Here is a 26,774-nt window from a genome sequence, read left to right on the forward strand (position 1 = left end):
ACAAGGTGGGAAGAGACATGTGCATTGCTAGCAGTTAGAACAAAAACATTGTCAAAGGCAGTATTTTAGTGGAGCAGGAAATGAAATAATGACGACTTAAATGAGAGTGATGTAGTAATCAACAGACTACTAACAATAAGTAGTAATGGGGATATGACTTGCTGACTTGAGCACCAGCACTGGGAGAGGTGGATGAAGGGAGAATGGTGTCAAAGAGGTAATGGAGAACAAGAGGAATATACGACTGCCTGGCCTCCAGGCCAGTGGAACAGGATTGCAGGGAAAACATCAGCCACCACATGAGAGGGGCACACAGGAAACATGTCCTTGGAGAAAAGTCATGTTTCTACTGAGCAATAATGTGAGAACATTCAAAGAAGAGATTAAGGATATAGAGGATTTTGCTGATGTCCAATTTTTATTTATTTACTTAAGTTTTATTCATTTATTTTGAGAGACAGTATGTGAGCAGGGGAGGGGCAGAGAGAGCGGGGGACAGAGGGAATCCCAAGCAGGCTCCACACTGTCAGTGCAGAGCCCAACGCAGGGCTCGAAGTCACAAACCACAAGATCATGACCTGACGCGAAATCAAAACTTGGATGCTGGTGGACTGAGCCACCCAGGCTCCCTTCCAATTTTTATTTTAAAAATTCATTGTGACATATTATACAACTTAGTCTGCCTTCGTATATGTGGTGCTCTGCCTGTTATTTTTGTGCCTGTATTGAGTGAATCCTTGTTTCGAATTGAATAGAATAGGAAACAAATAAAGATGAAAACTTACTTTACCAGAAACTTGATTTAGTCTTACTTTTCAAGACTTCTTAACTATGAAATGGGGCTATAACCTTTAATATATGCTGACAGTCTCTGATACAAACTTTGATACCAACAAAAAACAAGGAAAGATGAATTCCATATAAACATATTAAAATAAATCAATAAAGTGCTGCTAAATATATTTTTGTTGTTCCTCTCTGATTTCTCAAGCAATATCTAAGGTAAACTGAACAGATGGTAAAGGCACTACAGTTAAGAGTAGGAGGATAAAGGTTTCCCACTTAAGGAGAAGAGAACTGGTAGGTGCTGAGAAGTGAGTTAATCAGAGAGTCTGTGTTGTCCAGGGCAGTGGCTGCAGGACATACTCCCACAGGAATGACTTTGTGCCATCTGTGCACCCCCAAACAGCAACCCTAGACTTGAGATTATCAGAACCAGAGAGTTCAGTATGGCATTTGCACCTTAGCTCCTTGTATCCTGAATTGTAATGATACTATCAGATGAAAAATTACAGTTTTCAGTCATCTAATATCTCACTGGGTCTTCACAATGTGAAAGGACTCTTTTATAGGTAAGGAGCGGAAAGCCCAAACAAGTTAAGTGACTTGCCCAAAGTTGCTCTTATTTTATAGGGAAGCTGGGAGCAAACTGTCTGATTCTAGTCCAGCACTTTGCCTACCTCATCTCAGTGTTAGGATCTTCAAGCACTTTCTTCTGGGTAGTAGGGAAAAGTTGGCTTGGTTTCCAGTGAAATTCCAGGACTCTACCCACACGTCAACCAGAGCAGTGCTATCTTTACATATTCAACTTCTGGCTTCTGATTTCGTTGAAGGAAGGGATCTGTTGGTAATAAATATTTGAAAATCACCATGGTAATGCATGCTATTCCTATGGCATTAAGTTAAGTTTGATCTATCTAGCTGCTGTCAGATATTCTAGGCAAGGTAGGGAAAGTTTTTCCTTCTCTATTGGAGAAATAGTTGGGTGGTGCCATCCTAGGTTTGAAGGGTAAGAATGGGCTCAGTAATAGTAAAATGTCCTATACTTTGATTGGCTGGATATTTGTGAGACTAGCCACTTATCATATCATTCCAAAAGAGAAAAAGGAAAGGGGGGGGGGAGGGGAAGCAAAAAGAAAAAGGTCTGTTTTATTATGGCAATAGTTTAACATTGTAATAATTAAAGCTTCTCTTAACTGACTAGCTAAACTATGACTTAGAATATGCACTATTTACCCTATAATTAGGGCACTGGCTTACTAGAACAAGAACATTACTAATCTTTGATTCTTGCCAGAGGGGCTTTACAGCTGTACAATTATATTCACAGACATAAAGAAAGTGCTGATTTTTAGGGAGAGGTTAGAAGATTAAAATTTTGTTATATCAAAAAGCATGAGGGTAAAATTATGGAATCAATTTATAAGAAATAAGGAATTAACTTTTGGGGGAATTTTGCTTACAAAAATTTTCTTTAAATATCACTACAGGGGCTCCTCGGTGGCTCAGTTGATTGAGCCTCTGGCTCTTGATTTTGGTGAAGGTCATGATCTCATGGTTCATGAGATGGAGCCCTGCATCAGGCTACATGCTAGCAGCACAGGGCCTACTTAGAATTCTCTCTCTCTCTCCCTCTGCTCCTCCCCCCCGTTCATGCACATGCTCTACAAATAAATAAGTAAAGGGGCGCCTGGGTGGCTCGGTCGGTTAAGCGTCCGACTTCGGCTCAGGTCACGATCTCATGGTCCGTGAGTTCGAGCCCCGCGTCGGGCTCTGTGCTGACAGCTCGGAGCCTGGAGCCTGCTTCCAATTCTGTGTCTCCCTCTCTCTCTGCTCCTCCCCTGTTCATGCTCTCTCTCTCTGTCTCAAAAATAAATAAACGTTAAAAATAAATAAATAAATAAATAAATAAGTAAATAAATATTTTAAAAATGAAAATCATTACATAAGGGAAAGTGATTTAGGCAGAAATATTTATTCAACAATATATTCTAAATTGCTTAAGAACACTGAATATATAACTAAATTATATTAGACCCCTTTAATAATTCAGAACATATACTACTTGTATTCTTTTTAAAATTATTCTTATTTTCACAAATACTCTCCAATGGTGGCCTGACCCCAATTTAAGCCCCTGATTCTATATAAGGAATAGATATAGAAGCTTAAGGAAAAAATGATATTCCAATACCAGGTTAGCACTAAAGAATATCAAGAATTAGAATGGGATTAGCTATACCATTTTTATGGTATTTAAATAGTTGTTTAATATTTCCGTCCTGAGAATAGAAAATAAGCTAATTAAACGTAAGAGAGTAAATTTGGAACACCTCAGATTATAATTCTGATTTTACATAACATAATTAACATAATAAAATTCCATTTTATTAATATTCATAATGATATCATGAATAAAATTATTAAAGAATCATAGAATGATAGAGAATCGTAGAAATTGTGTTAGAAAACAGAAGTCTAACATCTCAACCTGAGGCATAAACCTTTTTCTTCAACATCTAACTTTGGTTTCTATACTTCATGTACACCATTTTGGACAGCTGTAGATATTTTTATTTTATTTATTTTTTTTATTTTTAAAAAATTTTTTTAACGTTTATTTATTTTTGAGACAGAGCACGAACGGGGGAGGGGCAGAGAGAGAGGGAGACACAGAATCGGAAGCAGGCTCCAGGCTCTGAGCCATCAGCCCAAAGCCTGACGCGGGGCTCGAACTCACGGGCCGCGAGATCGTGACCTGAGCTGAAGTCGGACGCTCAACCAACTGAGCCACCCAGGCACCCCTGGACAACTGTAGATATTTTTAAATGCTCCCTTATATTAAGCCAAAGTCCATCTTTACCTGTAACTTCCATAGATTCTTATTAATTCTGCCATGACAGCCCTTTAGAAATTAGAAGACAGATTCCTCTCCTTTCTAGGTTCAACATCCTCAGCTCCTCAAATTACTGCTCAAATGGTAACATGGCTAGGTATCTTACTTCTGGATATTCACTCATTTTTTTTTATCCCTCTTAAATCAGTCCTTATGTGTGCATCAATGAATCAAGTATTAGTTAAACCAATGTCCTCAGTATTACTTAGTGTTTACTGTAAAAAATGTAGATCTGATGTAACAGACAACAGAAGTGAATACAGGATTTTAAAGTAAGTGCTAGATAGATATTAAGTGTAAGAGAGAGCTGAAAGGAGAGTCAGGCAAAGACTAGTATAGAAAGCAAAACAGAAGTTGATGAGGATCTGGACTGAGTAGCAATAGAAATGGAACAGAATGGACGAGTATATGGAATGTTTCAAAGCAAATATCAACTGGATTTCGAAAATTGAGTAAATCTCATGAATGAAGGAAATGTGATTCAGAGCATACTGCAGATTCCCAAGCACAAGTGGCTGATAAATATGTTAGAGCTATTGTCTGAGATTGTGGAAGGGAGAACTAGTTTGAGAGCAAAAGGCAGAAAATGATTTTGCTTGAGTTTGGGGAAAAATTAAGATATCCATTTAGAAATCTCCCTTAGAGATGTGTAAATATGGGACTAGAAGTTTACATATCTAAGATATATGCAGGGAAACACCAGATTTAAGATGACAGTTACAGTTCAAGAATTGATGATTAGTCTACTGGAGAGACTAAGGAGAATAAAGAACTAAAGACCTGGGACTAAGCCTTGAGGAGACACATAAGTTGACACGGCTCATACCAGAAATCACAGATGAAGTAGAAGAGAAGCAGATTTTAATGCAAGTCACATTTACAAGACAATGGTAAGTTGATATAGCTAATGTTTCAGAAATGTTGACTAGATGAATAGTAACAGTGATAAAGGAAAGTCAGTTTGAATTCTAAAAAACTCTATTAGGTTGGACCCAAATTCTAAAAGTGTATATTTTTTTTTTTTTTTTTTTTTTTTTTTTTTATCCAGGCTCCGAGCCATCAGCCCAGAGCCTGACACGGGGCTCGAACTCACGGACCGTGAGATTAAAAGTGTATATTTTTAATCCTTAGAATTTCTGAAGCCCACTCCATGTTGAAAAAAGGAAAATGTACTAATTTTGGCTGTCACCACTATATATTCTTTTCACAAGTAAATATTCATTTAGTTATCCTAAGTATTAGGAATAATTCCTTAAGTATTAGGAATAATTAAATAGTATTAGAATAGGTGGACTTATGTTTTTTATTGTAATGGGGCAGTCACTGAAAACACAAAATTCATGAGATGCAAAAAATCTAGATATAAAGAAACCAGTCATCAACATGATTTGTCTACACAAAAATTACAAGATATAACCAGATGATTTATGATTTGTGGTATTTTGTGGAATACTAAACTTTGTAACTGTGTTTCTTCACAATTGTTTTTAATTATGTCCTTATGATTGAGAGTAAAAATTCCAAAAGTTCATAAAAATGTACATTTGAGTGTTTCAGATGTTTCTATAATTTTAGAAGTCTTTTCCTTTGACTATTGCATTTCTGGTTTTTCGAAAGTAGCTCTGTGTGTGTGTGTGTGTGTGTGTGTGTGTGTGTGTGTGTGTGCGCGCGCGCGTGTGCGTGCATGCATGTGGGTCCATCCGTTTTTCTATTTATACAAATGCAATGCTTTCATTATCCTGGGGTGGGGGAGAGTTTATATGCCACTGTATAATGTTGTCGTCAAAATGATCTACCTAAATTATCTTGTGTGTACATGTGTGTATATACAGCCACAATTCCTTCAGGAGACACCTACCAAGGCAAATGCAGGTTTCCAGTGTTGATTTTAGCATGGGCACAGAACCAGTTTTACAAAGAGGAGAAACAACAACCAGCATTGGGAGGATAAAACCAGAGCTCTACAAACAGAAATCCGTTGACTCTGAGGGCAACAGGGAAGAAGATGTCAAAACCTGTGGGAAACTTAACTTCACCCTCCAGTATGACTATGAAAATGAACTTCTGATTGTTAAAATTATCAAAGCCTTAGATCTCCCTGCTAAAGACTTCACAGGCACTTCTGACCCTTATGTGAAGATGTATCTTCTTCCAGATAGGAAAAAGAAATTTCAGACCCGTGTGCACAGAAAGACTTTAAATCCTCTATTTGATGAAACTTTTCAGTTTCCTGTAGCATATGATCAACTAAGCAACCGAAAACTACATTTCAGTGTATATGATTTTGACAGATTTTCTAGACATGACATGATTGGGGAAGTGATTCTTGATAATTTGTTTGAAGTCTCTGATCTCTCCAGGGAAGCCACAGTGTGGAAAGATATTCATTGTGCTACCACAGTAAGTAATAATTCCACCAAACTATTTTTTTTCACCTGTAGTAGTATATAAAACTAATTATCATTCAACTTATTGGAATGAGTTTACAAAGTTACGGAATTTATGTATTAAGAACGTGCAAAGGTAGGATTTGATTACGTATGTAATAATAATTTAGGCACTTACATGATATTAGTGACTATGTAAATAAAAAAACCCAGCTCTTGTAAGTTAACAAAAATAGTAGTTCTTTTCTTTTGTAAAATGTTTATTTTATAACCTATTCCCAGCACTCAGTTTCCTCATAGTTAATATTGAGTGACTTTCATTATTTCAGATATTGTTCCTCAGATCAAACCTAAAATGTACTTTGATGATATTTGGAAAAGCCCTTGGTTTAGTCTAAAACAGCCCATTTCTTCAGAAGGTTTCATGGAATAGACACAATTACAGAATTTGAAATGTTGAATGAGCAGAAGTGATTGTTTATATTAGAATTTTTGTTTTACAATACAAAACTCTTTCTCTTAATATAAAATAATAACTTTAATATTGAAAATTTGGAAAACAGTAAAAAACATAATACAAAATAAAATACTCCATAATGCTACCAATTACATATAATATAATGGTATATTGCTTTGTAAATTTTTTCCATACATGTTTTGAAATTATTGTTCAAACTAAGTTTCAGGGTACCTGGGTGGCCCACTTGGTTAAGCATCCAACTCTTGATTTAGGCTCAGGTCATGATCTCATGGTTTGTGGATTCGAGCCATGTGTTGGGTTCTGTGCTGATGGCACTGAACCTCCTTGGGATTTTCTCTCTCTCTTTCTCTCTCTCTCTGTCCCTCCACTCTCTAAATAAATAAATAAATAAATAAATAAATAAATAAATAAATAGTTCAAACCACGTTTAAATTTTTTCCCACTGATTTTCTTTTATGTTACATTTGTTTTATTGTATAATGTTTAAATATATGATCTATTTACCTAACCATTCTCTTACTGTTGGACATTTGAGTTAGGCATAAATTTTGGTATACTAAAAATTGTTATGTTCTTATTTACACAAATCTGTTTTATTTAAGCTTATGTATCTAGGATAGAATTATGGAATTGGAATTAGAAAACTGGTCACTTAGGTTAGATTGCAGAATTGTATTGATTTGTTGGTTTTTAAATGGGTACATTTAATTTTTTACCACCAGGTTGTCTTTAAGTATTTACCATCTTTTGTCGAAATTTTACCAAAATTTATAAGCTTAAAATGTAGAAGTCCTTACTAGAGATAAGGGATAATTTTAAAAATAAGATAATTTTTTTAAAAATATATTAAAAAATAAAAATAGGAAATTATATTTTAATACAGAGTAGCTCCTGTTTTTTAATTTTTTAGAGAGAGTATGTCAACAGGGGAAAGGGCAAAGGGAGAGAAAGAGAAGGAAAGAATCTTAAGCATGCTCCATGCTCAGTGCGAAGCCCAACTCGGGGCTCAATCCTACTACCCTGGGATCATGACCTGAGCTGAAATCCAGAGTCGGATGCTCAACTGACTGAGCCACTTAGGTGCCCCAAGAGTACTCCTTTTACTTTTTCCACCATCAATGTTTTACTAATGAAAACCAGAATTTGGGGTCATTATATTTTCACTAAGAATGATATAGATAAGATCATTTAAAATTTTATACTTCCAGTTTGTTGAATTGCATCATCATAACATTCTCACTTGTTGGGTCTTTATTTCTTGGTTTCCACTGTGAAATTTATTAGGGAACAAAGAAGAAATTTTGAAACCGGATCATATTTCAAAGATACATTGGAGCTCTTTTAATTTCATGTTGTTTTTTACTTTATTACTTACATTCCTATAGTGGAAAATCTGCAAATGCAGATAATAGTTAATTGTTAGGTTATTTCTTTCTTGATGCCCCAATCTTAAACTATCCCTTCTTTTTTATTCATTCAATAAATATTTGCTAAGTGCCTAGTATGGGTTTAGCATGTTCTAAATATTTAAGGATGCAAAAAATTGTTTTAAAGCATGTTCTTGGGCCCATATGGAAAATCTAGGATAATTTCCCCATCTCAAGATTCATAATCTTAATCATATCTGCAAAGTCCTTTTGCCATGTAGGTAACATATTCATAGGTCCCAGAAATTAGGATGTGGCCATCTCTGGGGGTACCTTTATTCTGATTACCACATCTATACACATTTTCGCTTCAATATTCTGGATACAAAAATAAGTGGGTAATAATAAAATATATTATTAAATTATTCTAGCCAAATGACATTTCTCTGTAACTGGAACATTGAGGTACATATTGTTCTAGATACATTTACGGGTTTTCTTTTAGGAAGATCATAATGAAACCTACATTTCTTGACTATGGGACCCAAGTTCACAATATATGCTAGTATCATCTTTATGCGTAGCATAGTGTTTAATTAAAGCTTCTCGTCAGCTTTTGAAAAATCATTAAGCAATTTTATATTTCAGATTAATGAAAACAATATGGGTTGAAATTGCTTAAGTGACTATCTTTTCTTACACACTTTTAACTTCAAGTAATTTCATACAGAAATACAGAGCTTCCTACAAAGAAGGAGAAAAAAGGAAAGAGATAGAAAGAAATGTAGTCATATGCCCTCACTCACCCAAGTTTTGTAGAAACCTGCAAAGGTGATCCAACTATGTGAACAGAGATATAAAAGAATTTAAGTAACAGATAAAACATATATTTGAATTAAAATATTAGCTATCTTTATATTATGAGACACTAATGATAAATATAGATAAATACCTAGTTAAGTAAACACAGATCTAGAAAAACCATTCTTATAATTTAAGGTTCTCATACTGAGATAATCATGTGTATTTTTTTTTCTTTTTTTTTTTTTTTTTTTTTTTTGAAAGAGAGAGAGTGTGAGCGCGGGAGGGGCAGAGAGAGACAGAAAGACACAGAATCTGAAGAAGCTCTAGGCTCTGAGCTGTCAGCAGATAGCCCAACACAGGGCTCAAACTCACAAGCCGTGAGATCATGACCTGAGCCGAAGTCGGACACTTAACCGACTGAGCCACCCAGGTGCCCCAATCATGTGTATTTTAGAGAGTGCCTTTATATACTACAAACGTCCAAGTTAAAAATTCTAAAATTTAGTAAAAAAAATTTTTGTCACCAACTTGAAATAGTTGATATATCTTTAATGTTTAATGAATCTCCTGCTTTACTAACATCAATTGATGTAAATGCCATGGACCTCTTTTTTCTTCTTCAGGCCAATGACATAATTATTAATATAGAACTCTATGGAAATAAGAGTTGCTGCTTTTTTGTGATTGTTGTTTTTAATTATTTTATGTGTCTTATTCCAAAAAATTTTCATCTTAGAGTATCTGTCACAATTTTTTTTCCATATATCCAGATGCCTGTCCAAGGCCCTGTTCAAAAAAATCTTCCTAGGCCAGTTCATTAAATGAAATTGACTTTTTTCCTGTGGCATTAGATTCAAACAACTGCAATTTGATTACATAAGAATTCACTGAATATCACCTATGTACAAAGTTTATACTTTAGTAAAATACAAATTTAATAAAATTTAATAAATTTGTATTTGATCAAGAACTTTAATAGAAGAAACAAAGAAATAAAGTATATGTTAATGTATAAATAATACTATATAACATTTTCCTGAAAACCTCCACAAATACGGTCTTGTTCACACATACATTCTCTCTCTCTCTCTCTCTCTCTCTCTCTCTCTCTCCTCTCATGCAGACTATGTCTAATATGAAAATGGTTTATAAGACCACCATATGAGGATGATAGAATTCTGAATAAAGGAAAGGGATGTTCCTTGACAAGGAAACAGCATGAGGAAAAGGAAATAAACAAGACTAGCACGTTTTCAGGGGGAAAATAGTAGACTTGTGTGGAATATGAGATGAAGAGGGACTAAAGGGAACCAAAAGTAGAATGTTCTGTTTAAACTACAATCAGTAAGCCCTTTAATGCTGTGGGAATTTACATTTGTTTTTATCAGGAGAATAAAACTAGTGGAGCTATCATCCTATATGGCTTCAGTGTGTACAGTGGGTAGGAGTAAAGGATCATGAAATGGAGGGGTCCAGGTAGGAGTCTAGATTAAATGAAATAGAGACTGGAGTAGGCTGGTAGCCATGGAAATGGAAAGAAGCTAATATCTGCCGATGGAAGCGCTGTCTGTAGCACATATTTATACCTTGTCTGAGTAGATGTCTCATGTCTTCCCCTTCCCTCTGAGCTGGAAGACAGAAATCACCTTGTATACCTCTTATATTCTTCTCAGCATATATGAGCACTTAGTGATTAGTCGATAAATACCTGTTGAATAAATTAACATAGCAAATTTTCACACAAGGTCAAGTGTGAGAATGTTTGTAAGTATAAATCTGCCACTACCAGAGGGAAAAAACAATGCAGTATTGTACCCTATTGATCACAAATTAATAAATATTTTCTTAGTTCTATTTGTTAACATCAACTACCTTCTGTAAGAAAAAATGAAAAACTTTGTGGCATAAATTCTTATGTAAAATAAAGCAGGAATATTTTATTGTCAAAACTCCATCAGGTTGAAACATATTTTGTACTCACAATTTAATTACTAATTATGTCTATACAAGAATTAACATTTTTATCAGGAATCAGAGTTTTTTAAAATTTAAGATTGAATGGCAAAGGAAATAAAAAAAAAGGTATGCCTTAATTCTTTACAAAAAATTAATTTTCACTTTAGGGATCATCCTACTACATATCAGAAATATGGCAAGCCAGTCATCTCTTGCACTAATAGAAAGTTGGCAAAAATGGTAGAATACGTTTGCAATGTAGGCTTTATACACATTTACTTTTTAAGCTATGTAAAAGTGTATTTTTCAAATTTTTAATTCACTTATTTTCAAAAAGTCAATCAGTATAAAGACTGATGTATTTTGAATATTTAAATATAGTGATCTCATGCACACTCAAGAAGCCACTGAAAGTATAGCTAAAGAAAAGCTTGTCTTTATTTTTTTACTAGAACTAACTTTATCTTACATATTTATTTACTCATCTATTCAATGAACATTTTTTTTCAGCACCAACGATGTTCTAGACAAGAATTCTCACAGGAAAAAAGGGTATATGCACATAACCACACTGACCTAGTTTACAGCTATAAAGTACTTGAATCTATTATCTTTTAACTAAGGATCTGTCAAGTTTGAAAGAAACTGTTATGTTCATTGTACCAACCAGAGTACTAAATGTACTAGCTGAGCTTGAGTTTGAAGTAATGTATTTTAATGTCCGTGACTAAAATTTCTTTAAATGTTTAAAAAATTGTTTTTAATTTGTTTTCTTATTTCTAGTGATATATTTTTAATTTTTCTGAGCATCCTGGGTCTATCCCAGGATCAAAATAATGCTGGTTTTTGTTTTGTTTTGCTTTGTTTGCATTTAGCTATCAATTCCCTTTTAAAGTTTGCTAACTATGGAATAATGGGTTAGCCAGTAACATTTTAAAGAATGGCAAAATTCCAACCTTCTTCTAAAGAAAAAACTGTGGTGAAAGGCAAGGTGGGAGAGAGAAGACCTTTTTGGTCAGGGGCTGTCCCGCTACATCTCCGGAGTGCAGCAGGCAGGATTATAGTCATAGGCCTGCAGACTGGGACAGTGAACCCATATCTGCTCCTCCTTAAGCATTCCTAATTTTCTATTTCATCTCTGGAGTGTCACAGATACCACATCTGTTAATGGGCCACCGTTAATTTATTATTAACTTACATGATGCAAATAAATCCTATAAACCTATCAGATCTTTTAGTCTGATATCAGATCATTTTGCAAGAATATATAGGAAGTATCTTTGCTGCAATAGAAAATCAAATTAAAATTAAATTCAAAATAATAGAGTCTATCATAGACTGTCAAAAGATTCTGTGAGTTCCCAAACCTTGGCTCTTCTTGGCCTTAACACCTGCTCAACTCCAAAAGATTGTTAAAGGACTCTAACGCAATCAAGGAAACAAACAAAGCAGGAACAGACCCATAAAAACACAACAAACTGGTGGTTGCCACAGGGGAAGAGAGTGGAGAGATGGGCAAAATGGAGGAAAAGGAAATAAAAATAAGGAAGTTTGTCTCATGAATATTTGGAGTTCAATAAATCACCATAGTTGTTTATATTACTTTGACAGTTAAGTCACATCTGTGTACATTTAGAGAGCAAGGCTTTAGTGTTTGGTCTGTTTTGACTACCTTTGCATTTTACATAAAATACCTCAGGCAAATTGGCCTTAAAATAGCTCATAACAATTATATTAGCCTTTTATTATCAGTTTAAGCAGTAGATTCCTGTAATATTGATTATAGTATTTTGTTTCACACAGCAAAAAAAGTTAATGCATATCCAATACTTAAATTTATGCCACCAGTTTTAGTCTTAATTCAAAACTGAACCCACACTTTCTAAATAAATACAGCATTGTTGGGTGAGCACAGTAAGACATTTTGAGTAATTAAAAGAATATCACAGATTGGTAGCCAAAGCTGACCATATTTTAGTCATAACATTTGGGGTTGCTCAAAAGGCAAGATAATTTTTTTTTGCCTAAATTCATTGCATCCACATAATTTCCAATTTAAATTCCTACCTTGCTCAACTTGTAAAGATTATAATGCTATCTAACTTCTCTATCATCCTTGGCTCTCTTCCTCTCCCTCTCCCCCATTCCCCTCCTCTTCCCCTTTTCCTGGCCTCCCCTTCCCACCCCACCCCCTTCTTTCCCTCACCCTCTCTGGCTGTTATTGGAAGGAGAGTAGCCCAATCACTGAAGAATTTAGGCTCTGGGACAAACTAACAACCTGTGCATCCCTGCTGTGTCACTTATGACTTTGAATGAATATATGGCTTTGAGCAAGTTACAAAGTCTCTCTAAGCCTTAATTACCTTATTTATAAAATGGGAATTATGAGAAGGCAAACCACAGTTTGTTGAATAAATAAAATAAGTGCTTAGCACAGAGTCAGGCATTTGTAAATGCTCACTGTATGTTAGCTGCCAAAAAGTTATTACAGAATGATACAGGATATGGTTTTGGTTGTTGATGTCACTTACATATCAAATAGGAATAGAGATCTTGGTGCAAAAAATGGTTATGTCTTAATATTATGGTTGGAGATAGTTTTAGGTGGTACGCTTTTCTATTTAGGGTGGAAAGTTTTGTGTAAGAGTTAATTTAAATCTTTTTAGTTACTGTATGGTGTGATTCAGTGAGTATATGATTTTTAAATGAAGTATACACTTATAATGTTACATCACACACCTCTCATCTGCACCCTGACTTGATTCTTCCTTTTACACTGGGCACTTCTCCTCTTTGTTCCTTCACCAACCTGTACATGTGCTTATTAAAAAGTGCATCTTGTGGGGCGCCTGGGTGGCGCAGTCGGTTAAGCGTCCGACTTCAGCCAGGTCACGATCTCGCGGTCCGTGAGTTCGAGCCCCGCGTCAGGCTCTGGGCTGATGGCTCGGAGCCTGGAGCCTGTTTCCGATTCTGTGTCTCCCTCTCTCTCTGCCCCTCCCCCATTCATGCTCTGTCTCTCTCTGTCCCAAAAATAAATAAAAAACGTTGAAAAAAAAAATTAAAAAAAAAAAAAAAGTGCATCTTGTAAAACTTCAGGAGCTAAAGATGCTACATGTAGTCCATGTGTCCCTTTAGGTTCACTCTCTACTATTCTCCACCCTGTCTGGTACCTCAGGGGGCTGGCCTATTAGGGCTACCGACACTGTTGACACTGTTCTCGGAGTTCTGGCAAGAGACATTAGGGCAGGAGGAGAATGTCATTTGGATGTGTATTCTCTCATCTTTCTCTTGAGAGGATGCCTCAGGCTGGCCGTGTCCTTCACCTGAGGGCACAATTTCTCTCAAAGCAGCCTTTGCTTTTCACCATTTTTTCCTTCCAAGTCCAGGTAATGGTTCTCCCTCCCTTGTCCTTTCAGACTTAGAAGTAGGTCATCATGGCCTCCCCTCTTCCCAGCAGCCAGGTGCAGTACCATCTCTGGTGGTTTTCTACCCCTGCTCACATCTCTGTAGATAGTCTATTCAGTAAGCCCTCTGGAAATAGTCTAATTTGTGTGTGCCACCTGTTTCCTCCTGGATCCCTGACTGATAACCTAAAGAAAAAAAAAAAAGATTCCTGATTACAAACAGGTTAATTTCTTGTAACCTTGGACTTTGCCTTGTGTCTGAGCTATTCTGTGTGTTCATTGCCTTTAGTCCTTCACAAGCTTGATAGTTAGACAAGGCCTTCAACTGCAGAAAGTGAGAAAGAACCATGGCCATGCTAACATCCTCTCATTTTTATACACAGAGAATTGCAAAGGAGCTCCTTAAAATGGAATTTCACATTTCATCACAATTGAGAAAGTCAGAATTTCTGCTTCTTAAAAATCAAGATTTCAGACAAATAACACATTATTTATTAAGAATAGTCTGAATGGGGCACCTGGGTGGCTCAGTCGGTTAAGCGGCCGACTTCAGCTCAGGTCATGATCTCACAGTCCGTGAGTTCAAGCCCCGCGTCGGGCTCTGTGCTGACAGCTCAGAGCCTGGCGCCTGTTTCGGATTCTGTGTCTCCCTCTCTCTGACCCTCCCCCATTCATGCTCTGTCTCTCTCTGTCTCAAAAATAAATAAACGTTAAAAAAAAAATCAAAATAAAAAAAGAATAGTCTGAAAAAAACTCTATGTTAATAAGTTTCAAAACATATTTATGTGCCTAATTTCCTACTTAAAAAATTTTAAATAGAAACACTTATCAAATATTATGCATGTCCCTGGTTTTTTAAGTAAAATCTACTGAATAATTTAACCTTTTCTTAATAGTGGTGATCTTTATGACCATCAGTTGTTATAATAAATTTAAAAAGCAAATTTTTATTTCTGTCCATTACTCTTCCATTATAAGTACACATGCTTCCTGCATTCCTTACCTTTCCAATTTGTTGCTTTTAGGTTTCTAAAAGAATATTTACACTGAGAGAATTGTGTACAAATAAAATCAATGTCCTAAATAATGACCTGAGATCTTTTTCTCAGAGTAAAATACTTGAACTTACAATAGGTCAGAAGACTTTTCATATTAACTTAAAAATTCTGGTGTGTGTTTGGAGTAGAATTTTGAGAACACTCATGTCTAGATCATGTGATCATATTTTAGAATTGCTAGAAAGTTCAATTTAATCCTTTAATTTTATCATCTAGAAAATGAAGGCCAAGGAATGTTAAAAAAAAATCACTTATGTCCATCCAGCTGGTTAATAGGAGATCCAGAACTATATTTTAAATCTTTAATCAACTCTTAGTCCAGTGTTCCTTGTCTTGAATTATGTTGGAGTGTTACTGTTCTTGGAATATACTAAAAAGAAATAAAGAGAATTTCTTTTCAATATGGGAGTTCAACTTTTGGCTTACAGAGTTGAAATCTCAAAATATTTACATAGTTGAATTAAAGAAATTTTTAATATGATACTTATGACAAAAATATGCTTAAGGCTTTTAAAATTTATAATCTTGTCAAATCTGTCTTGTTAACAACTTTTATTAAAATGCATGGAGAGCTAAACAATGACTCTCTTGGCCTTATTCAAAAGGAACAGTTGCAATCAATGTTATTTCAGGAAATTTCTAGGCCATTTTTCTCCTCTTAGATGGAACTAGTGAAAAAAAATCCATATTTGGGGTATAATTGAATTTTACCACTTGTGTCTTACTGTATTTTAATGTTTGGAAGTTGCAAAAGATAAGGAGAAACTTTTCAGGGAGCTTCTGGGTGGCTTGGTCAGTTGAGCTTCCAACTCTGGATTTCAGCTCAGGTCATAATCTCATAGTTCCTGAGTTTAAGCCCCGCATTAGGCTCTGTGCTGACAGTTCAGAGCCTGGAGCCTGCTCAGGATTATCTTTCTCCCTCTCTCTGCCCCTCCCCTCAAAAAAAATTTTAAAAAATGAATAAAAAAGGAGAAGGTTTTCAGCCCCATGACATTCTAGCAATATACCTGCATCTGTTGTAAGTTTTAGGAATTCATTATAGTTCTAAAGGTACCATTGAGTTAAATGTGTTCCTTTTTGCACTTTACTAATTTAATTATTATTAACATGCTCTTATATAGTGAAGAGAATATGCAGTTGACTTTTAAATGTGAATGTTTAAAATATTCTCCTCCTTCACTATAGTAGACTGCATTAAACAGTTTCCTATAAATCAGGTAACTGATTTCCTAATTTCTAAAAAAATTTTTCAAGGAAATATAGTTACTCATCTCTTGGCTTTGAAATCTAAGGCCATGAAAACAATTTAAAATTTTTTGTCCTGGCTAGTAAAATTTGAAGCATTGTTTCTGCTGGGGAAGATTAAGAGGGAAAGAAAAGTCTACAGGAACTTAAGTGAGTGTAGTTTCATTAGAAGCCTGGCTCTGCTGCCTTCTGGCTCCATTACTTTGGGTAACTTTCTTAACATTTCTGAACTCGTTTCTTTGTCCATATAAAAAAAGGTGTATAATAATATCAACCCAACAGGAATATTTTGAAAATGAAATGAGATAATAAATGTGAACTTCTTGTACAATTTAAAGTTGCCAAGTGTCATTTATCCCAGCATGCTGTAATCTTGCACACAAACAGCTGTTTGTTATCCACTTGATTGCTAAGAACCCAGTTTCTTCCATGTTTTAAATTTCTTACCCTAATAATTAAATTTCCTAAGTGAATCACCTTCATGTTTTTTTTAAAAAAATGAATGAGATAGTTTTCCTTTACTCTTTTCTTCAATCTTGAACTTGAATAAAATAGGATAGTATCATAAAAGACTATACCATGGCATATGTCAAATTCAGTCTTTCTATAAATTTAATTCACTAAACCAGAGATTTTACTGAGTATCAGTTTTACTCATGTCTTTAGAGTGCCTTTAAATTTTTAAATACTCTATGCACAGTCCCACACCCCATGGTAAGTAAAGGATGCTTTACAAGTACAGGCACTTATCAAATACCAATCTACAAAAGAGTCTATAATCAGAAGCAGAAAATTATGCCCAGTCAGGCTTTTGTCAGAGCAGGTCAGATGTTTAACTTATAGTCTATCTACAGAGTAGCAGGTATGTATGATATATTGCACATCCAGAGAAAAATAATGAATAAAAGAACATTTTGTGATGGAAGTCGTTACCTACCCCATCCACTCATAGAACAGGAATCTTAAATCCACCATTTCATCTAACTCTATTGAATTCTCCTTTTTACCAGGCACTCTTCTGGATGTTTTAGAGCATAATCTGTCCCCACCATATAGGGCTACTTTGTAGAAAAGGGAGGCAGGTAATAATGGAAATATGTAATATGTCCAATGAATGAAATGCTTTGTGAAACAGAGGCAGAATAAAGGACAGTAAGTGGCAGTGGGGCAGAGTTGCTGTACAAGGGTGGTCAGAAAGGGCCTCTCTGATGAGAGTGTTAGAAGATGAGGGCCGGATCTTCTAGAGCCCTCAGGCCATGGAAAGAGCTTTTACTTTTACTCGGATTGACCTGTGAAACCATTGATGGCTTTTGGTCAGAAGTGAGCTATGGTGTCACTTAGCCTCAGTAAGATTTCTGACTACTATATGAAGAACAGACATGGGGGAGCTAAGGTTGTTTTGTTTATAGCGGATTATGCTGAGAGACTAAGATTGTCTTTGCCAGTAATTTGCTTAACATAGGTTCACTGTGGGAATTATAATTTACAATAATAGTTCACAAACCAATAGCATACCAGATAACATCTTTTAATATGCCAATAAAGAGATACCAAGTCAATGATAGAATAATTACAATATTGCTCCAGGCAAAGAGGAGATGAATGAAATAAAATCCACATTTAGCTGAGGTATTCCTTTCTACGAGTTTGTTCTTGGTATTCAACCCTTCCAACTAAAATCTGGGTATCAGTTGCTGGCCTAGTAGGAGCTAGGACCATGTAGCTAGCAGGAGGCAGCACCAATATTACAGACAAGATGGGCTTCTACGAAGGTTATTACTCAAGGGACACAGCTTATACCACTGCCTATGACAAGTAGCCTTGCCAAGTCAGAAACACCTGTCCCTTCCTGACACTGCTGCACAGTTTAATGGCACTGCCAACCAAGAGTAGCCTGGCCATGGCAGGAGGAGGTGTCTCAAAATCTACAGACAGCTATTTAGATTAGCCAAGAGTAGCCCAAACCCAACACTCTCGAGTTACTGGTCAAACCTTGGTTTTTAAAGTTTGAAAGTCCATCACGTGATGGGACACCCTTGCCATTACTCCACTATCAGTGATATAATGGTTCTCTACTCCATGTGCAAGAGTTTGGCAAGAAAGTCTTAATATCTAACTGCAGAACAATTTCGTTGAAACAAGTTATTCAAAACAAATTCAAACTACAAACAGTGCTGTCCAAAACAAGCTTTCAGGGGTGCCTGGGTGGTTTGGTTGAATGTCCAACTCTTGATCTCAACTCAGGTCTTGACCTCAGGCTGGTGATTTCAAACCCCACATTGGGCTCCACGCTGGGCATGTAGCCTACTTAAAAAAAAAAAACAAAACAAAAACAAGCTTTCAAAACATTGGTTTGAAATCACAACAAGTCAATACACAACGGGGGGTGAAACCATGTAAAGTAAGGTAGTTTCTTAAATAGAGAAGCCAAGTTCCTCCAGTCCAAGTGTCTATGTACAATGATACTGAGAGGGATGTCCTTAATTAGGAATTTTAGGAAGGTATTTAAAAGCTTCAAACACTCTAAGGAGAGCTGCATAGTTTATTACACAAGTTTCTATGCCACTATCTATAAACAGTCATCAAGGTTTGAGAATAAGTCACCAGTTCCTCTCAGCAAAAAGTTTAAGGTATCTCTTAACCAGTATTATGAAGGGAAGAGTTCTTATTAGATTTGTATTCTCTTCTTATGCCCCAGGTTGCTCTTGTCCCAGTGTCTACAACGGACTATCCCCTCTTTGTTTCAGGCAGCTTATTATACCCGTAGATATGAAATTTGATTTGTTAAATCCAGGAAAGGCTGTTTTAAGGTCTCAGCTCTTTTCTACAACCTGAGCACTTTGTGGCTTCTAGTAGCTAAATCCAAGGTTGTGTTGGATAGGATAAAAGCTAAACCATTTTGGCAGGCAGAGTTACTTCCCACCCAGATTGGGAGCTGACAGTGGTTCCCCACTGAGTAGAAACATGGCACTATTAAATCGCATCCCTGGCAATAGTAGCTCTGCATGGTGACTATTGATCACTAATGCTCATTGGGGTTTGTAATCATTCCATCTCTAACACTGCCATGTTCTCTGCCCCTTTCTGCCCTGACTTCAGCAAAGTTTCACCTGGACTTTGTGCTATGGCCAAGCACAATGCTTAATATGATATTGTATTACTGAAAATATATTATTGAAAAGTGTATTCCTTCCTTCCTGCAGAAATATGAGCAGGTCCTGCTAAAGGGCACCTGGTAAGCATTTTCTCTGTCTTCCAGTGGAGATGGTGGAAAATAATCAATAATGAAAATGTATGTAAAAATCCAGGAGTTCAACCAGGTGCTGTGGCAGAACCTTCCTTTGCCTGTTCCTTCCTTCACCCTCATTCAACATGGTGAAATTTGGTTTAATCACATCACTGGGAAAAGGAGGCAGGGCAGGAAGGAAGTGTGTGAAAATTGTGGTTCTTTGAAAGAAAAGGAGAGAAGTGGAATAGAAACTGGAGAAGATTTACAATGTTAATTACATTTCCTAATTGTATTCTATCAAACAGCTTCCTCCTCCTCCTTTGCCTCCCAGAGTCACGAGACTGCTTGTGCTGGCAGGTTGGAGGAGATGGCCAGATGTGCAAGGAAAAAACACAATTTATACACCTTAAAGATACATTTGATTCTCAAATTCCAATGCATGATAGAATTATAGCAAACATAATCCCAGATCACTCCAGAGTAGAAGGATCTTTGAAGAAATAAAGTTCTTTTTTGAAAATGTTTTTATTTATTTTAAAGAGAGAGAGCGCAAGCAGGGGAGGGGCAGAGAGGGATGGGGGATAGAGGATCTGAAGCAGGCTCGGCTGACAGTAGAGAGCCCAATGCAGGGCTCAAACTCACAAACCATGAGATGATGCCCTGAGCCAAAGTCAGATGCTTAACCGACTAAACCACTCAAGCGCCCCAAGAAATAAAGTTCAATAAAACCAATAGATAAGTATCCTCTAGCTTTAGCTCCCCAAGCCCTTAGTGTATCTTTAGATGGCTCAAAACTATTAGGACTATTTATTGTACCTCCAGGGCCACCGTATGAACATACCCTACAGTTCCTGGGGGCCCCACGCACAGAGTCCACAACACCCATAAACTGTGTCTTTGCTCACTTGTTCTCTGATTATGGAGTAGCCTTCACTCCTTCAAATGGTAGGTGTCCCTACTATCACTGAAGTCATGACCCAGCCTGATGCTCTTATGATTTATTCATTCAATAATTTTTTTACTGAGCATCAACCTTATTCCAGTCACTGACCCCAGAAACATTGTTATAAACAAGAAAAGAAATGGTATTTTTTTCCAACATCTACTATGTGTCAGACTACAAACTGGACCCATAATATATCCCTTTAAAATTTGAATGCAACCCTTCCAGGTAATTGTTATTAGCCATGACAATGGATCTCATCTTGACTGCAGAAAAAAATCAGGGTTGATCTAAGTATTGCTGAGGAGAGGTCATTTAGAATAAGGCCAGTGTGTTGCCATTTAAATTATCCTGTGGCCTTGCCAGAGCCAGTGGTCTCTGTTCACCTTTGGTCATGGCTGGACACTTCACTTCTCACCTCATGGCCTCTTTTTGTGCTGCTCCCTCTGTTTTTAATTCTCTTTACCTTTGGTCATTCTTCAAAATTCAGATCAAAAGTCACCTACCTCTGAAGTTCTCCTAATTCTCATGAGAAGAGTCAGATACATTCATTATCCAGTATGGTCTTTCCTCATGAATCCCCAACCAGATCAGCCCTGATCTTGTTCTTGAGCTTGAAATGGAGCTGGTAGCACTAGCTGATCCTTTGTGGTCTTTCTAATGAGGTTCTGTTGGGTCTGTAGCACACAAGGGCTAAAAGGGCCTATTCATACATTCCTCAACATGCCTGAATTATATATTCTATTTAGCCCTCATTTTACCAGTGCTTAAAGTTACAAAATTTTAGAGCTGGAAAATAAACTAGTTTATCTCTTGGAACACCCTCATGCTATACCGAAGAAACTGAGGTTAAGTGAGCTTAAGTGGATTGCCCAAGGTTGGATTCCATGATTTTCTCAGGTGCATGGATTGTGTGGGTCAGAAAGAAATAAAGATTTTATAGTAGTTTGAATGCAGCAGACCCACTCTGGGTCTGCACTGCACCGTAGCTTCATTTTGTGAGCAGGTGGATGAAACACTGGTAATTTAATGAAGAAGCTCATTTTGATCTAGTAACACATCGTTTAACAGTGTGAGGAAAACCATCCGTTTTCTTACCAACCAGGAAATGTGAAAGGCAGGCTGCATTTAGGGTGTTAAGTGGATGTGAGGACTGCTGTCACCATGGCAACCAAATGTTTGTTTAAAATTTTCTTTTCAATAAGTCCTAATGATTCTTACTTCCTAATAGATCTCTGAATCCAGACCTTTCTTCAGCCAACACCTTCACACACCTGTTTACTTCAATGGCCCCTCTCTTTTTTTCATCCTAACCTAGTCTACTCACAACAAAGAAATGTTTTTCAAATATTATTTACATTACTGTCCTTATTTTTTTTTTTTTTTTTCAACGTTTTTTATTTATTTATTTTTGGGACAGATAGAGACAGAGCACGAACGGGGGAGGGGCAGAGAGAGAGGGAGACACAGAATCGGAAACAGGCTCCAGGCTCCGAGCCATCAGCCCAGAGCCTGACGCGGGGCTCGAACTCACGGACCGCGAGATCGTGACCTGGCTGAAGTCGGACGCTTAACCGACTGCGCCACCCAGGCGCCCACTGTCCTTATTTTTTGAGTGTCTGTTTATGCCAGGCACTTTACATGCATGATACCTACCTTGTGAGGCAGATGTTATTATCCCCATGTTGTGATTGATCCAAAGTTCAAGGAGGTCATGTATTTTTGACACGTAGGAATTAGTACATGGAAGATGTAGGATTTTAACTCTGGTTTTTCTAATCTGGAAACTTATACGCCCTTTTCATTCTGCCAAGCTCCCACTCTTTCTTGTTACCGGTACCATAGGAGCCACAGAATAAGCTACCTATAGCCTTACATGACCTCCAACATGTTACCAAATTCCTTATTTCTCAACATAAGCTGCTCATTCTTATTTGTAAATATCAATCATAGTACTCACATACAACACTATTCCTCTTGTTCTCTGTCAAATCCCACCTCTTTAGACTCTCAAACCCCAACATGATGTTCACCTCCCTCCAGGAGTGCTTCCCTTGGTTATGACATACTGTAGTTACCAAGCCTTGAATCTGCCTCCTCTCCATCTCTGTACTCAGTTGCTACAGTTTGACCTTACTATTAGCTCAGTCCTGGAATAGGATTGCCAATGACTTTTATTTTTATCTTGGAGAGTGGTACGTGGAAAGAAACTTTATAACTGTGACTATGTTTATGAGGTTAACTACAGCCAATTATTAGAAAATGATCTTTATCTACCCAGCCCTATGTCTGTGGGACCAGGATAAAGAAATCAAACATACGGTCCCTGACTCAGCCTCAGTGTCAGACTTTTTCGTAAGCCCTTCTCCCAAGTATACAGTTAAAAGATTGTCACTGTGAATGTTCCACCAACTACATTAGTGTGTATGAGAATGGTCTTCTTACCCGTAAGAAATTTTATGGAACACTATCCTAGACTTAAAGCAGGTTTTCAAATGATTATTTGCCCAAAGATACAATAGTTTCTCAAAGATTAATATGGGAAGTTCATGCTTATGTAGAATTGGAATAAATGAGGTTACCCATAAATAAAATTTTCAGAAACTAAAAGCCTTTCTCATTTTAAGAAACTAAAACCCCAAATTACCACTTCAAACATTTTAAGGAATTTCGATAAAGATAACTCTAAAAATTAGTATATACTTCTCTACCTTCTTAAACAGAACATATGGAATATTTTTTTCTTAGCTTAATGACTCAAGAGTCATCATTTTGAATACTAATTATTGTTGAAGTTTATAATAAAATGCTGTTTTTAAGTTTCTAAGACATTATTAGTGTTAGTTCCCCTTGATACAAGATGATTCCAGATTGTTATCGTTTTTAGAATGTTTCCTTCTTTCTTGTATGAATATTGTCTCTCTAGCCATCATTTATTGCTGCCTTTCCCAGATCAACTCTGTTTCCCCATCTCCACATTTCACGTGTGAGTTTTGACCTGCTATTGATTGATATGCCAAGTAAACATTGTTAGAATTTTGTCTAAAATAATAGTAAATGGGTGTTGAATAAAAAATGAAGTAGAATCCTTATTTAAGAGAATTTCATCAGATAACTGTGTTATATTTATGCCATATGTTCAGAGACCTTTCAACTTATTTCCTGATTCTTTGCTGGACACTGAAGGGTTCAGATTGTTGGGGCTGAGTGTGGCCTTATAAACTGCAGTGATCTGGGGCAGAGAAGAGGCAGGAATTAAAATACACTCAGCTCCCTGGAGTGAGGCCATCAACACGGGGACAAACTCTGTCAGGGTACTGAGCATTAGTGCATGCTACTTCACAGGACTATAGCCAAAATCCGGAGTTCTGCTGTTACATTTGTTAGAGGAACTTTTTAAAGGTTATATGGCCATTTACCTTCATTAAGTTCATTTTTCATACTTATCTCTTAGATCATTTCCAGATGTAAAAAGTTCTAGAATATTGGTATTTATCTTAGAGAGTATTCTGCCCTTTACAGTATATGAGCAGTTTCAGTTCTTTTACACTCATACTTCCTGAAGGAAAAATCTAGTCTAATGAAGACTAACTTTTGTGCACTTGTTATGCATGCATATTATACATTAAGCATTACCACCCAGTCCATTCCAGTTTCCTTAAAACCCCTGACCTCATGGAGTTTAAATGCTTCAGGAGATTTCTTACTACTACAGTAGGCAAAAAGCCTGCTAGCTTGTTGTACAGAGCTGCCTGGAGATGTTCTTTAATCATGCTCTTTGCTTTCAGTTGATTTAGGCTAGTACTTTGGTCAACTCCTCAGTTTAACCTCTATGTTTACCAATACCCGTTAATAACAGATAGTCAAAATTATGTTGCAGCTGGATCCATAGAAAGGACCTTTGAGAGATGGGACCAAATATGGTAAAACTTTCTTTGTTCCAACCAGTAAGCATGTGATATATCTAGAAAAGTAGACAAATTACTTCCACAGATTGTTTAATGTGTAAAAGGAAAACCATATCAATCACCACACATGAAAGTGTTTCGTTAATCCCTTTGATTTCTCTGTTTGTGTACCTTTGTCTGTTTGTGGTACATTCCCTATTGGACTCTAAGCATTTCATCTAGGAGATCATGTCTCCTGTTACCTTCCAGCTTCTCCATCACCATCCCCAACTGATAATTCCTGGAAGGAGATATACACAGTGAGAGAAAGGGGGTTGGCTGTCAGGTAGAAAACTTTAGAGAAAACTCTACCAACTCAGGCAGGTGGGGGGGGGGGGGGGCAGTGCTCCTGGGTGGCTCAGTCAACTAAGCTCCTGACTCTTGATCTCAGCTCACTCAGGTCTTGATCTCAGGGTTGTGAGTTCAAGACCCATGTTGGGTTACATGCTGGGCATGAAGCCTATTTAGGAAGGAAGGAAGGAAGGAAGGAAGGAAGGAAGGAAGGAAGGAAGGAAGGAAGGAAGAGAGGAAGGAAGGAAGGAAGGAAGGAAGGAAGGAAGGAAGGAAGGAAAAGAAATACTTGGAAAAAGAGACAGAAAGAGAAACAGGAAGAAAATAATCAGATAGAATAGGATCAGACTTAATTTCTCAGCCTTTCAGAGCCTACTGTTTTCCTTTTCAACTGACATCTCCAAGGACAGAATCATGCCACATCTACTTGGCATCTACGGCACCTACCAGTGCACCTAGCAAATAATATTCACTAACTGCTTGGTGGTGAAAAGAATGAATCCTTTGTAAGAGATTATATTCTTCCTGTTTTTCATCAGGCCTCTCCTATTGGATCTTACTCACTATTTGGGGTCTGTAGCAATCCAACAGCCCAGAGGAGACCCAGTTGGATATATCTTTGTTTTCAAACACATATTTTTTACTAATGTTCTTAAAAAATAATAGCTTCTTTCCTTCAGTAATTTTTTTTTCATTTATCTAGTACTTACTGAGCTTCTCGTATGTGTAAGGCACTGCTCCATGTGATAGCAATACAGCCATGAACAAAACAGCATCTTTTATCATATGCCAGACACTATGTTGAATACTCCGGACTCTATTTACATTATCTCATTTAATGATTAACACCACTGTTGAGTGGGTATTTTTCCCAATTTAAAAATGAAGCTTCAGAGATTCAAAGTTGAATTAAATTTCCTGGATCTCACAGCTAGGAAGTAGAAAACAGGAGTGAAACACAAGGTTAACTGGCTGTAAAGTTTATGCTCTTAACTACCAAGCTCCACTACTTCTAGAGCCTGGATAAAGAAATCAGAATTATAGAAGTCAGAACCTAAGCTGGAAGAATAAGTCCAGTAAATGTGAATAGTTTGTCATGAAGAATTTTTTGGAACCTGTTTCTATGGGCCTGGGTACATAAGCAACTTATTTCCCACCAAATTAAATCTACCATATATTGTCTCACCAGGGATGATTTGATCAAATCCTGTAAACAGCTCTTTTGGAAGCATCTTAAATGTGCATTGTTCACACTCATTTTCATTTGTCCACCATCTACGCAGCCATGGAGAGGAAATATATCTATATCAGGGTACTGGACACAGTTCAAATTCATATTTGATACAAAGCAGATCAATTTTTGTCCATATTAACTAATAATCTTTTCATTCCTTCCAAAAAATGCACTGAGAGCCAGCTATGTACCATGTACCTCAGAAGGAAGTAGCAATAAGACAGACAAGAACTCTGATGTCCTAACCTTAAATATGGGAATCAGAGAAACAAAAAATGAATTTAAAAGATTATTTCTGATGATAAGTGCTGTGAAAAAATGTAAAGGGTCTGTGAATAGTTGAGCATAGGATAAGAAGATGTAAGGAGATGCTATTTGAGCCGAGTCCTGCATGGTGAGAAGGAGTCATCCACAAAAAAGACATAAGAGAAAAAAAGAAAATGCAATTGGCAAAAGCAGGAACAAACTTCATTTGTTTGAATAACAGAAAAGAAAAAAGGCTTTTGAGTCTGCATCAGAGTAAGCTGAGAAGAGAGGCAAGAAATAAAATTAGAAAGATAGGTAGGATCCCTATCACCCAGGGCCTTATATGTGTCACCTTGTAATGCATTGTCCAAACCAAAGACATATTTATTTTTTTTTTAATTTTTCTCAACGTTTTTTTTTTTTTTTAATTTATTTTTGGGACAGAGAGAGACAGAGCATGAACGGGGGAGGGGCAGAGAGAGAGGGAGACACAGAATCGGAAACAG

General features: G+C 36.7%; 1 protein-coding gene across 3 annotated transcripts in view; it reads left to right on the forward strand.

Moving 5' to 3' along the window:
- SYT10 (synaptotagmin 10) overlaps window positions 1-26,774 on the forward strand; it is a 67,872-nt gene that overhangs the window by 27,615 nt on the left and 13,483 nt on the right. For all 3 annotated transcript variants that reach the window (XR_002080804.2, XM_019452432.2, XM_019452431.2), the window contains exon 3: window positions 5,509-6,076. Coding sequence is in view for 2 of the 3 variants with exons in the window: in XM_019452432.2 (XP_019307977.1) it covers window positions 5,509-6,076 (568 nt within the window). In the remaining variant the exon portion in view is untranslated. The remainder of the gene's footprint in view (window positions 1-5,508; window positions 6,077-26,774) is intronic.

Source organism: Panthera pardus, unplaced genomic scaffold (assembly GCF_024362965.1).
Source record: "Panthera pardus isolate Hobbes unplaced genomic scaffold, ASM2436296v1 HiC_scaffold_6, whole genome shotgun sequence".
NCBI lineage: Eukaryota > Metazoa > Chordata > Mammalia > Carnivora > Felidae > Panthera > Panthera pardus.